The sequence below is a fragment of the Sander vitreus genome, chromosome 12 (genome assembly GCF_031162955.1).
Source record: "Sander vitreus isolate 19-12246 chromosome 12, sanVit1, whole genome shotgun sequence".
NCBI classification, from domain to species: domain Eukaryota; kingdom Metazoa; phylum Chordata; class Actinopteri; order Perciformes; family Percidae; genus Sander; species Sander vitreus.
In genome coordinates, this window is record NC_135866.1 from 22011057 (window position 1) to 22023724 (window position 12668).

A 12668-nucleotide genomic window follows, 5' to 3' on the forward strand; every position below is an offset into this window, starting at 1 on the left:
GAGGCAATAGGCTTCTAAAACTTTGCAGCCTAAACTGTCACATTGTTTTGTGTAAAAAATGACACAGAAGGAGTTTTAAAGTGCTCATATTATGAAAAAAAACACTTTTTCACACAAACACATATTTTCATATTTCAGGGGCTAGCTCGTTCTCAATGGCAAAACACTGCTACAACACACACTAGTTCACCATAATCTACAAAATAACTACTTACATGTCCCTGTTCTGCAGGTATTCCACGCAAAGTTGGAATTGCGCCCTCGTTTAGAAGAAGTCTCCCGGCTAATCCTGCCTTGTACTAACTGAATTTGTAGAAACAAACAGCTAGTTGATGTGATCCTTACCTAGCTACTGTGCATGTGCGCCTCCCAACAAAGATGGGATAGAAGTGAGATGCCTCACTCTGTAGCTAAACAGAGAGCTCTACACACAGGGGGAAAAGAGGATCTGCAACAATGTGCAGTACAACAAAAATATGGTGTTTTTGAAAATTAAACCATGTAAACCTATTCTGGTACAACCTCAAAATACAATTATGAAACTGAAATGAGCATAATATGGGCACTTTAAAAATATGACAATTTAACAGATGATTCTAATCATTTTTGGCCACTTGGGGGCAGCTAAAACAAGATGAAAACACAAGATTGGCATATTATCTTCTTATTAAGTTGTTTTGGCTAATGTATCCGCTAACAGTTGCCTTAATACACATCCAGCAGACATGTAGCAACATTAGTATTTATTTGGAGTCATGTCCTTTTAGCTCTGTTTTGGTCTCCATCAACTCCTGAGCTAAATATCCAGCTCTTTAGCTTCTAAATGCTCTACTATGTTCACCAGCTAGTTGCTAACTTAGTCTGCTATTAGGTGCAGGGCAGGTCAGTGTACTGTGGATTTTTGAGAGCTTTATTGGTAAGAAATAGCCATGGGCTGCAGCTGTAAATGACACTGATGAGAACGGTGAGAGTGAATCAAAAATGTTGTGGGTCATAAAACCAAAACAATGAACTAAAGCTGTGAAAGGCTCCATAAAGCTGTGGGTGATAGTTCTCTGTGAGTTCACCTCACATGACACATTTACAGTATTTGATATGATAATTAGAATTTAGTATTACAACAATATATTCCTCCACAACAACTACTGTGGAAATCAAGAAATAATTTAATGACCCATTACCACTCAAGGTTTGGTTAACATTTAGCTTCTTTAAAGGTCCCATTGCATGAAAATTTCACTTTATGAGTTTTTTTTTAAACATTAATATGAGTTCCCCCGCCTGCCTATGGTCCCCCAGTGGCTAGAAATGGCGATAGGTGTAAACCGAGCCCCGGGCCTTTGAGAAAATGAAAGCTCAGATGGGCCGATCTGGAATCTCCTCCTTATGATTTCATAAGGAGCAAGGTTACCTCCCCTTTCTCTGCTTTGCCCCCCAGAGAATTTGGCCCACCCATGAGAAAGAGAGAGACATCATGGCTTGCAAACAAGTAAAGTGGTAGTTGGTCAAGGCCACACCCCCACCCTCCACCTTGCCCCCCCTCTTTCCTCCTCAATAGCATTTAAAGTTACAGACACAGAAATGGCACATCCTAAGTAAAGCTCATTGTGGGACTGGCTCTAGTGGCTGTAATTCTGCACCAAGGCTGAATTTCGGGAAAGAGACTTCAGATACAGTATTAGGGGACCACTAAGGTCTATATAAAAGACTTCAGATACAGTATTAGGGGACCACTAAGGTCTATATAAAAGACTTCAGATACAGTATTAGGGGACCACTAAGGTCTATATAAAAGACTTCAGATACAGTATTAGGGGACCACTAAGGTCTATATAAAAGAGACTTCAGATACAGTATTAGGGGACCACTAAGGTCTATATAAAAGAGACTTCAGATACAGTATTAGGGGACCACTAAGGCCTATATAAAAGAGACTTCAGATACAGTATTAGGGGACCACTAAGGCCTATATAAAAGCATTCAAAAAGCACCATGTCATAGGACCTTTAAGGTATTTTCAAGCAAATATATATGATGATTACTCCAATAAAAAGACATTTTAAATAAAAGTTGTCTGAGTATATTATGTTACTTGCCACCTGTGACAGAAAGACAGTTACTTGGCACAGAGAGTTATGGACTCTGGCATAGTAGATCTATGGCTGCTGTGTCTCTGCCTGGGGAAGACATTTTTTATTCACCTCTTTCAACTGGCTTACCTAGGCACTCTGCTGACACTGATCATTTCCCTGATGAAGGGGGTGGGTGAACTCTCTGCCTTTCATCTGAAGTGTTCAGCACTTGTAAATGAATGCCCTGCTCTACCACGCAAATATGTGTGATTATGATTAACAGGTGCAAGAAGAGGTAAAGCCATCTAAGCTCCTTGCCATTGTTCACACTATTTGCTCCTTACTGTCACAGACATGTTCATGAAAGGTATAATAGAATTGCTCTTCCCCTTTTCCTTTTCAGAGGACGTGATTTAGACGTTCACCTCTGACTACACATCTCTTTGTCCACGCCCACTCGCACCTGTTCCACCCTATTTTGCTCACCCACCTGATGATGTGGAAGATGGCTGATATGAGGAGCTCATTGTAGATGGCCACAGCCATGTAACGTGGCTCGTGGAAAGCGGACGGTACGGTGCGGACTGCGAAGCAGAGGTACACCCCCCACAGCAGGAACAGGAACTCCGCTTGGAAACAAAAGAAACAAACAACAAAAAGGTTACGAAGGGAGTTAGAGCACTGATTTAAAGTATTTATTGTCTTTAATTTCGTTATTTTCCTAATTAGTGTTTTTAAGTAGGTAGGATTGTGAAGATCCAGGCTTTAGCCAAAGAATTTAAACATTTTTGCAAATCGCACTACAGGCTGTAGGTGGTGCCAGAGGAGCTGGATTCTTTTTTAAATTACTTGCTTCAAGTAGTTCTACTGGAAAATAGGGTCAGTTTCAGCAAAAATGACAGAAAGTTAGTTTTATAAGTCTTACCTACTGCATCTTTAAGCTGGGACAAAGCTCTAAAATCCAGAAAGTTTGACTTTTTTAAGTATAAAATGCCTCCCTTGAGGCTGGAAACTCTTTTCAAAGTACCAAACTCAACTCTAAAGCTTTAAAGCAATAGTTGAACTTTTTGGGAAACACACTAATTTGCTTTTTTTCTGAGGGTGAGATGAGAAGATAGTGGTATCGATCTTCTCTCATCTCACTCTCAGAAAAAAAGTTTTCCAAAATGTATATCTCAAAATGTTGAACTATTCCTTTGAGAGTCAGCATAGTCTTTCTTTGATTTGCATGTTCAATGAAAGCAGCACTCAGTTACTCTGACTTAGTTTGTTAACCCTGCTACATGTAGATGCAGAGTCACAGTGATGGTACACAGCGATACTGTTATTCACCACACTCTGTTTGAAACAAAGAAGACGATGAAGAAGTTGATTCTCAACTCTGCTTTGATACTTGCAGAGCTGATAACGTTCACAGCAATAATGCAGTTCCTAATTTAGCAACAGTTCACCGTGTTTGCAGTGTCCCCCCCAAGTGAGGCAGCTGCTTCCTCAACAGTGTGTTGACACCTTCCTGCTGTCGTCTAATCTCACCTAGGTCACACAGCCCGCCTGTAATTTACAGGGAAGATGAATTTTAAAAGCTAGCATATGAACTCTGCTGTATATAGATAGCTCATTATCATCTTGTACGTGAACGGAAATTTCAAAGAACTGCAAAAATCAATATTAATTATTTGGAACGCGATCGATACCTTTAGGGTTGCTGCATTTTGGGGGTGTACAATTATGTCTTGAAGCAATTTGATAAATATTGCTGTATCTGGTGTAGGAGAAAAGAAGATGCAAAACAACATTTTTTCAAATATATGTTTTTTACAATAATAAAATATTAAATTCTAATGTTATATGCTGCATATAAAAAATTCCAAATGAGCATCACCAAGTCTGAGGCTTCTCTGATGCAAGCTATTTGAGCTTCTTGTTTTGTTTGCATGGAGCAAAGAGCGCCAAGAACTGTGCCAAGGACTGTGTTGGCATATGAGTCCATAAAGTCTTTACAGTGATTACAGTCCATTAATATTCATGAATAGGCCTAGTGTATAAATCATCACTAATTACTTGGTACTTAGCCTCTGAATCAGGATGCATGGAGAGCTGCTTGCAAGAGGGAACAATTCCAACTAATGTAGATTAATTGTGGATTCAAATGAATTGCTTATTGTTGACATCATGAATACTCTGTTTTGCTTCAGCTGCATTTTGCTCCGCATTTGCAGACAAAATAGGATGACTTATTCATTTCTAGACAAACATTTGTTCCTCTTGTCAGCATTATAACAAAACAAGCAAAACACAATTAGGATTCATTTTTACAAGCACAACATGCATCCTCCAAAGCAGCTTTGCAGGGTGCTTCCTGTCCTTCAGTGTAGCCTCAGTACACCAGTGTGTTCTCCCTGGCTGTCACAGCGAACAGCAGGGACGCCTTTCTGTCTTGTCTTGACTGCACACACAAATACACACTGACACACACGGACGTAAAAACCCACACGGAGGGATTGTTGTGATCTATGTGTTTCATTCCATTAAAAGTGCTGCATTTGTGGGAAGCTGTCACGCCACAAACACAGCGTCATTTCCTCTGAAGATGCTGCGCTCCTCTGTTGCATCTCCAGAGTGTCCTTAGCTGTCCTCCCTTCACCAGCTCCCTCTTCTTCTTCTTTTCCGCTGAAGTTCTCCCCCCCACTCCCCAGCTGCTGGAAAACTCTCTCTGCATCGTTTCCTACATCCCTCTAAGCTTCATACTTCACAGGCTCCACTCTTCTTTTTCCCTGCCACTTCCGTCTCTCTCTTTTTCTCTCTGAGTCTGCCTGTCTATCAGTTTTCAGAGGCAGACCAAGCTTCTCTCAGGGATCCGTCCTTTGGCTCTTTCCAAACAGGATTAGTCTCCCCTGCTGTCAGACTGGCTTCAGTGAGGTGCCCATCACTGCCTCCTGCTTCAAGAGTCTGTCATTAGGAAGCTACTGTAACGCACACACAAGGCCCTCTGAGTCACCAGATACATGAGGGATAGAACCTGCAACTTGTCACCTAAACAATCGCTTATTAGCTTGACAGTGTTATAGACTCTGGTCATTTTAGGGACTGTACAAAAAAGTATTAGTCTTAGTACAGTATTTTTTTTTTTTTTGCTGAAGGTCTGATTGTTTTGGAAGGGCAGAGTGGGGTCTTTCATTTTTTTTGCCCTATATTTACATTTTATTTCATCCTTTTCTTGCAAGATTTAGTAGGGGGGGGGAAGGGACTCTACATCAAAAAAGGTATGTCCAAAAATGCATTTTGTGTGTGCCATGTACCATAATGCTGAGTATTACCATATGCAGAGGACAACAATCATGTCTCTGTATCTGGGCTTTATTTTCCAATACACATTTAAGTAGTGGCTGGTACAATGATGTCAGTTTAAAAAAAAAAAAGAAATAGAAGTATATCATTATAGTTAGAAGAAATTTGAACATTATTGTTCGTGCCCTGTTTCCTTATTCAGTGACGATGGTGATAACTGTTTATTTAGTAGCTCTTAGTTCAAAACCATTTGTTATGTTTCCATAATTAGCAAATTGCTGATTACACTGCTAATGTACAATTTTATTTATTTTTAGCTTGAAATTTGGGCTAAGTGGAAATATCAGGGGAGTGTGTTGCAATTTATTTCACAGTCAAGTGGAGGGTCCAAAGCAAATGGGTTGTTTTTCTAAGTCGAAAATAAGGCTTACCAAATACATTTGTACAGTCCCTAAGGGGCTGCTATTACAAGTCTAGTAACTACTGGTAACTTAATGGCGGACTCACCAAAAAACCTCATTCTTAGAGTCTGGTTCACTGCATTTTTATGTGCTGCTTAGATATATAATATATGATCTATGGATAAATGTGAATCAAAAGAAACGGAAGCTTAAAGCATAATATAAAAGGCTGGGATGAAAGATATAAGAGAGCAGAACAGAGTATGGACCGTCAAGGTGAAGTTGCAGCAGCAATATAACAGATACACATTCACATCCTTTGGGGTGAGTACTCTGCTATTGTGCTTAGATTTGCTTTCATATGTTTTATGTTATAATGTTCCATTATATTCTGTCATTGATTATTTTCCAGTTAAAACTAGATAGGTTTATCTTCTGGAAAGTCCTTAGAGACAAGCTTGTGGTGAAGGGCTGTAAAAAATAAATAAGAGACTCGGCGGCACCTCCAGCCCTCTGGAGGGTTCTGCTTTAATGCTGGTGGCAGCCCAAGACACTGAGAAAGGGGTACTCCATCTTGTTTATCAGAGCAACCCATTGTTAACTGAATACACAGGACCATCCATTAAACCTTTTGTGAGCAAACCCATCAGGTAAACAGAATCAAACAATGGACACTATCTTCAAAATTCACAACTGCATCCATTTAACCTCAAGTTCGGAGCAGAGGTTTTTCAAAATATTGCTTTGAGGGCTGGGTGCTGAATAAAGGGGCATAGTACAGCACAATAATGTCTTCTGACAAGCAGGCGGGTGGCATGTTTGGGAGCATTTTATGCCTCGCTTGAAGAGGTGGCTCTTATTTATCTTCAACAAGAAACCTGTCAAAGCAGGGAAGTTTATCACATGTATTCAAGATTCTCCAGGTGACAAGACAAGGATGCACTGTGATTCAGACTCGCTGGAAATATCAAGATGCAGTTTAATGACTTCAAACAGTCCCCTCTATTTGTGTGTAATTCATTGGCTGTCAGCACCAACAGCTTTTTTAAAGCATAATAATGCGTCAGATATGGTGCAGCTATTGAAAACCCAGTTCTGTGAAGTCGGAGTGTCTTTTTGCCTTCCTGTATACATCAGTCTCTGTGTACCTTTTGACCACGCTGGCATTGGAACTTCAAGACTTTTAAACCCACTGATAAAAACATTGTCAAAAACTCCTCAGGGTGTCTTTAAGTTACTCTTCAAGGAAAGACTCACTCACAAAATACATTTAAGTAACATTTAAAGCGTTTTTTAAGAATGTGTATATACAGTACAGAATATATTTAATGTAGAGTCAAACAAAAGTTTAGAAAAACTGCGTTGGAAAGTTCAAAGACACCCTAGAGGTATCAGGCAGTTCTTCCACCTGACCCTGCCTGCAGCTTTTTCCAAAAGTTTCCAAACTTAATATTTAGCCTTACCCAAGCAACCTACCCACAAGCTATAAGCCCAAAATCTCCTTACTTAAGTGGTAAGAAGGACCGAAATTTCCTCACTCATTTCTTGTCCTCACTACACATCGGGTACATATAACTACAGAAATACAGAAAACACACTTACCAACAGCCATCATGTAGTCCCATCGATCCAGCAGACACATGCTGAACTGCAGCCCCTCTGGGGTGAGGCCTGCAGCAATCAGGGCCCGACTCAGCTCGGGGTTCTGGCACACGGCGGAGGTCCAGGCCACCAGGAACCACAGCACCACCAGCAGTATCACCACTAGCAGTCGCAGGACCCGCCAGCTGGTCATGTAAGGCGTTCTCTGAGCCGTGCGGGACAGGAACACCTTTAACACCCTGGGAGAAGGAGAGAGAGAGGAGGAAGAAGAGGACAGGAGTTAAGTCTGAATACTTGAGACTGAGCAGTGTAAGAAATGATCTTGCTGCAATTGACAACTCACACCCCCGGCTGTTGATCTTACTAACATGCACACTTGAATTAAAAGAATCAGGGAGAAAAGGGCATTGTTATTTCAATTCATTCATGTTAATTTGTAATTCATGCTGTTGTTTCTTCCAAATTTAACAACTTGGAATATTCTTATGGGTGTCAGTTTTTAACTTTTCTGGTTGGAGATGGGACACATTAGACTGAATGCATGCAGAGGCAGTTTATTTATAAGTTGCACAGTATCTTCACACAAGACAATACCGCCTCTGTGAAGGGAATTAAAAATGCAACACATCAGCCAGTTGATGCTGGGTAAGGGGAGATATATATGACAAAGATAGCATGTAGTTACGTAAATGAATATCACCATCCAGACACACAAACAGTCACTTCTCTGTTTACTATTGTCTCTACGCTGTGCTCATCTGCCTACTCCCAACCAGATTGTGACAAATCCATTTTATATGATATATTCAGTGGGCCCGGGCTGTAAGAGCTTGGCCCCGGGGCACATTTCGCACCCAGCGACCTCGGAAAAAAAATCTCATTGGTAATTTTGCCAAGGGAACACTGTGGCCGGCCTTTGACCCCCTTCTACCATCTTGGCAACACTTGCTCGGAGCTGAAGAGCAGAAAGTGAGTGTGTGTCTGAGTAGATACTTAAGCAGGCAGACGCAGATAGACCGGACCTGATGTGAAATTTAAATGTGCTTATTGACTGCATGCATGTGTGTGAGTGCAGACTGGGAGGGAGCTCATTTATTGAAACTAAGGAAGTCTAACTCATGGGGCAAGTTGTAATACCAGGAAAGGAGGTGAGGAAAGGAAAGGAGATAGGAAGAGAGGAGGGGAGAAAATATGAGAAGAACATTTGGATGAAGATCATCCATCCAAACACAGAATTGTTTCTCTGAAGAAGAGATGATATAGACTGGGAGAGGACAAAAAAGGAGAAGATAGCAGAAAAGGAGATAAGGGGAGGAGATAGGAAGAGAGAAAAGGAGCAGAGACAAAAGGAGATGAGGAGACAAGAAGAGGAAATAGGAAGAGGGGAGAGGAGTTAGGTGAGGGGAAGAGGTGAAGAGACAAGGAGAAAAGAAAGGACACGAGAGAAGAGCAGGAGAGGAGGAAGGACGACATGTAGAGGAGATAAGACGACAAGGAGATGAGAGATGAGGATAGGAAGAGAGGAGAGGAGCAGAGACAGAATGGAATAAGATGAGGAGACAAGGAGAAGAAGTAGGAAGACAGGACACGAGATAGGAGGAAGAGGTGGGAAGACAAGGTTTTTGCTTTATTATAGGAATAATTCATAGGAAGGGGATACAACATATAGCAAATACCATATGATGATTACCACTCTTTTGATTCAAATGCTTTCAGTTTTAGTTGACAGTACCTGTACAGCTTGAGGATGACGGTGCCGTACATGATGGCAAAACCCAGGAGGCGAACCCACCTCAGGAGGACACAGCGAAACACACTGGGTTGGAAGTAAAGGATCATCACCTGTGCAGTGGTACAGCAGTGTTAGTGTTCACACTGATAGACAGAGGTTATGTAAATATATATATTCTATTTTTGCAAGCAGCGAATCGCACTTCCACTCCTGTCACACTCCTCTCATATTCACCCAGAAGGAATCAGAAATGAAAATGAGTCTCCATCATGTGAGAAGCAGAGCTGGAGGCAGATGTATCCTACGCCTCCAGAGCTCCCGCTAACATTTCTTAACTGTATGTTGTTCATATGTCAGCTGCCAGAACACATTAAATATGAAAGTCCTTATCTCACTGCTGGTATTTAACAGGCGACTGCATCTGAGCGTGATTATTTGCTAATTTGTATTTATAGTGCATGGACGTTCACATGTTTCAGTGTGTGCACATGTGCAGCCCAGGTTGTCATCTTTGGTCCCTGTGTGATTTGAAATAAAACAGAGAATCCGCCAGTGGCTCATAAAATATAAGTCTTTTATTTCCTGCTTCGTGTGAGGTTTATTCTCACCTATTACTATTAAAGACGAGGCTGTGACAGTGGTTGAATACTCACATGCCATGCTGTAAAGATCAGAGCTTCCAGTTGCACTTCTATTACAGCTGTGTTTCATTTAATTAGCGTGTACCTCAACAGGACGCCACATGTCAAATCTCCAGTGACCCATGTGAAGCTGAGGATCCGGTGTAGTAACTCTGCGCTTATTTCCACTGAAGCAAAGAAAACCTTCCTCACTCACCTGGTGGATAAAAATCCTCCAGGATATTAAAGCATGACTCCTTCCTGTGTCAGCCTTCAGTAGTTTTGCTGTTTAAATTCCACACAAAGCATATGTAGGAACTAAAATATTACATAAATTCTACAGACTACCGACTAATCTGTATTCACATTTCATTTACTTTATGATGAGCAACTTTATTACCGGCTCCCAAAAGGTAAAAATGTCACAGTATTGAGAGGTGCTTTTGCTGAGTACTCTAAACCAGTAAGTGGTCAGCATAATCACGTGTGCAACTGGTAGGCGGCCTCACACCAAAGACATAGTATGGAGGAAAACTTCAGCTACACTTTTTGTAAAAATACTTAAAGATACTAAAGACAGAGAGCAAGCAAGGTGCCTCCAGTCTTGCACCCTCTCACAAGCAGGTATTGTATGCTTACAGATTTCAATTTGAATTTATTTTAAACAGAAGTTGAGGTACCAAAAAAAAGGCTTTTCTGTATGTATGCTCCATGTAAAAAAATATATGGAGATGACCTGATCAGAGTGTCTGAGAATCCATTATTCAGCTCTTGAAGTGCTGAAACGGCAATGTTGCATCATATGTGATGTTATTCTATTTACCTTGCTGCTTTACATTGCACATAGTCTCTATAATTCATACTGTGAACTTTTGCACATTCCCTGGTCAATATTTTGCACCTATTAACAGTATCTCTTTCATTTTAAAACAGATATATTGTACATATTTTATAGCATTTTTTATTGTCATTTTTAATTTTATATTTATGTTTCATGACTTTTGCATTACTTGCTTTTATTTTGACTTTCGATCACTAATTGTCATGCACCAAAACACAAAGGCAAATTCCTTGTATGTGAAAACCTACTTGGAAATAAACCTGAATCTGCCCACACAAATGGCCATAATATTATTTATTTTATAACTTCACCTACACTTAGTTATTCAGTTGTTTGAGTAGATCATCCACCCAAGAGGACTGTGTTTAGACTGTGTTTAGCCCTGTTATAGTTTGTGTTCCCCGCTTCTCACCTACTGTGAGCTGTGTTAAACTCCAGCATCGTGGGATGTTATTTATATTGGTGGATGTTTGCTTTACATAAATCCATCCACTGGAGGTTACAGTTAACCACATGGCCTTGGACAGAATATTGTATATCATTAAAGATGCAGTATAAACCTATCCCAGAGGAGTGCAACCAGTGATTCATCCCAGCTCTTAGGATGCCTTGGCATTTTAAGAGACAGCAGCTATCCAGAGTAATTAAGCTTAATCAACAACAGCACCTGTAACCTCTTTTCCTCAGAAAAGAAGCAAAACATCTGCAGCAAACTCAAAAAACAGCCAACCCTGAGACTGTAGCGGTCTGGCTGCAAGATGTGTTAAAGAAAGGGGAAACTAATGTTTAATTGGAAATATGGATAATAGTGTATACTCAATGTGGCCTCAGACAGAGGTAATAGTATGCTACAAAGACAGAATGATGAAATCACAACAATATAAAATCTGCTATTCAGGAAGTTACAATTAAAATAGATTTTCGAGATGACACAGTGAAGATGTATTGACGTAATGAGCATATGAGGAACACATGATTTCATCATCATAATTTTGCCGTGTTTGTCTGTGTAATCGAATACAAAAATGACATGATCAGTTTCACCCATTCTACCAAAACGTGGCTCAGTGTGCAATTAAACTGTCATAACATCCCTATTTTCTGCTGTCAGTGTGTCCACTCTCAGTTCACCTCTGGTATACAGACATCTTGTCTCGCAGAGTTGAATCAACAGGTTCCCTCCATCCACACTCCTCATCAAAACCTTGCAGTGCCAAAGTTGGTCATTGTTATGCTGGTCATGAGATAGTGGGGAGCCAAGTCCATTTTATACCCAAGAACAGGAATTATAGCTGTTCCTTTTTAATGCTCCACTGTCGACTGTGAGTCACTGTTGCAACTCAGGATCTGATAAATTAGTTGTGATATTAAAAGAAAGAGTTTCATTGTACGTGTCAATTTTTTAATAAAAATTGCTACCAAAAAATGAATCCCTCCATATTTCAGACAAAGACAATATTTCAAAATTATAGTGATTATGTGGAAGACAGCCCTGACATGACTCATAGTTTTAATACCAATAATGTTCTTTCCTGGAAAAAAATTACTTATTTTTTTTATAGGAATGGATAAACATTTTGGGGAAATATGGTTACTGGCTTTCTTTCCTAATCATATGATATTAATTAATGTCTGTACATTAAATATGGAGCTAGAACCAGGAAGCAATTAGATTAGCATAAAGATTGGAACTAGTGTGAAACATCTAGCTGGCTCTGTCCACAATTTGAAAATCTCCCTACTAATAGTGTGTTTAATTCATACGCAAACAGAGATATAAAAAAACTATTTGTGGTTTTATGGGGAGTTAGCAAATATTTGCATCTTTACATGTCAGAGTGCTGTGCTGTGGCAGCTTTAGAGATATTGGAAGGCAAATGTATTTAATTGGACAGAGCCAGGCTCACGGTTCCCCTCTGTTTCCAGATTTTATGCTAAGCTAGGCTAACCAGGTCGCTGCTCCAGCGCCATACCTAATGCACAGATATGAGGCTGGTATCAATCTTTTCATCTCACTCTTATAAGAAGGTGGATAAGCATATTTCCTAAAATATTGAACTATTCTTTTAAAACTGCATTCATTGATTTTGTTGCCACTTGGGGGCACCACAA

At 40.2% G+C, this 12668-nt stretch overlaps 1 protein-coding gene across 1 annotated transcript in view; it reads right to left on the minus strand.

Annotated features, from left to right (window-relative positions):
* The window catches only part of gpr158b (G protein-coupled receptor 158b), a 57584-nt gene that overhangs the window by 10985 nt on the left and 33931 nt on the right, over positions 1 to 12668 (minus strand). Inside the window, exons 6-8 of the mRNA XM_078265079.1 lie at positions 9096 to 9205; positions 7364 to 7602; positions 2563 to 2701 (exon numbers count right to left, since the gene is read on the minus strand). Of these exons, the coding sequence (XP_078121205.1) occupies positions 2563 to 2701; positions 7364 to 7602; positions 9096 to 9205 (488 nt within the window). The remainder of the gene's footprint in view (positions 1 to 2562; positions 2702 to 7363; positions 7603 to 9095; positions 9206 to 12668) is intronic.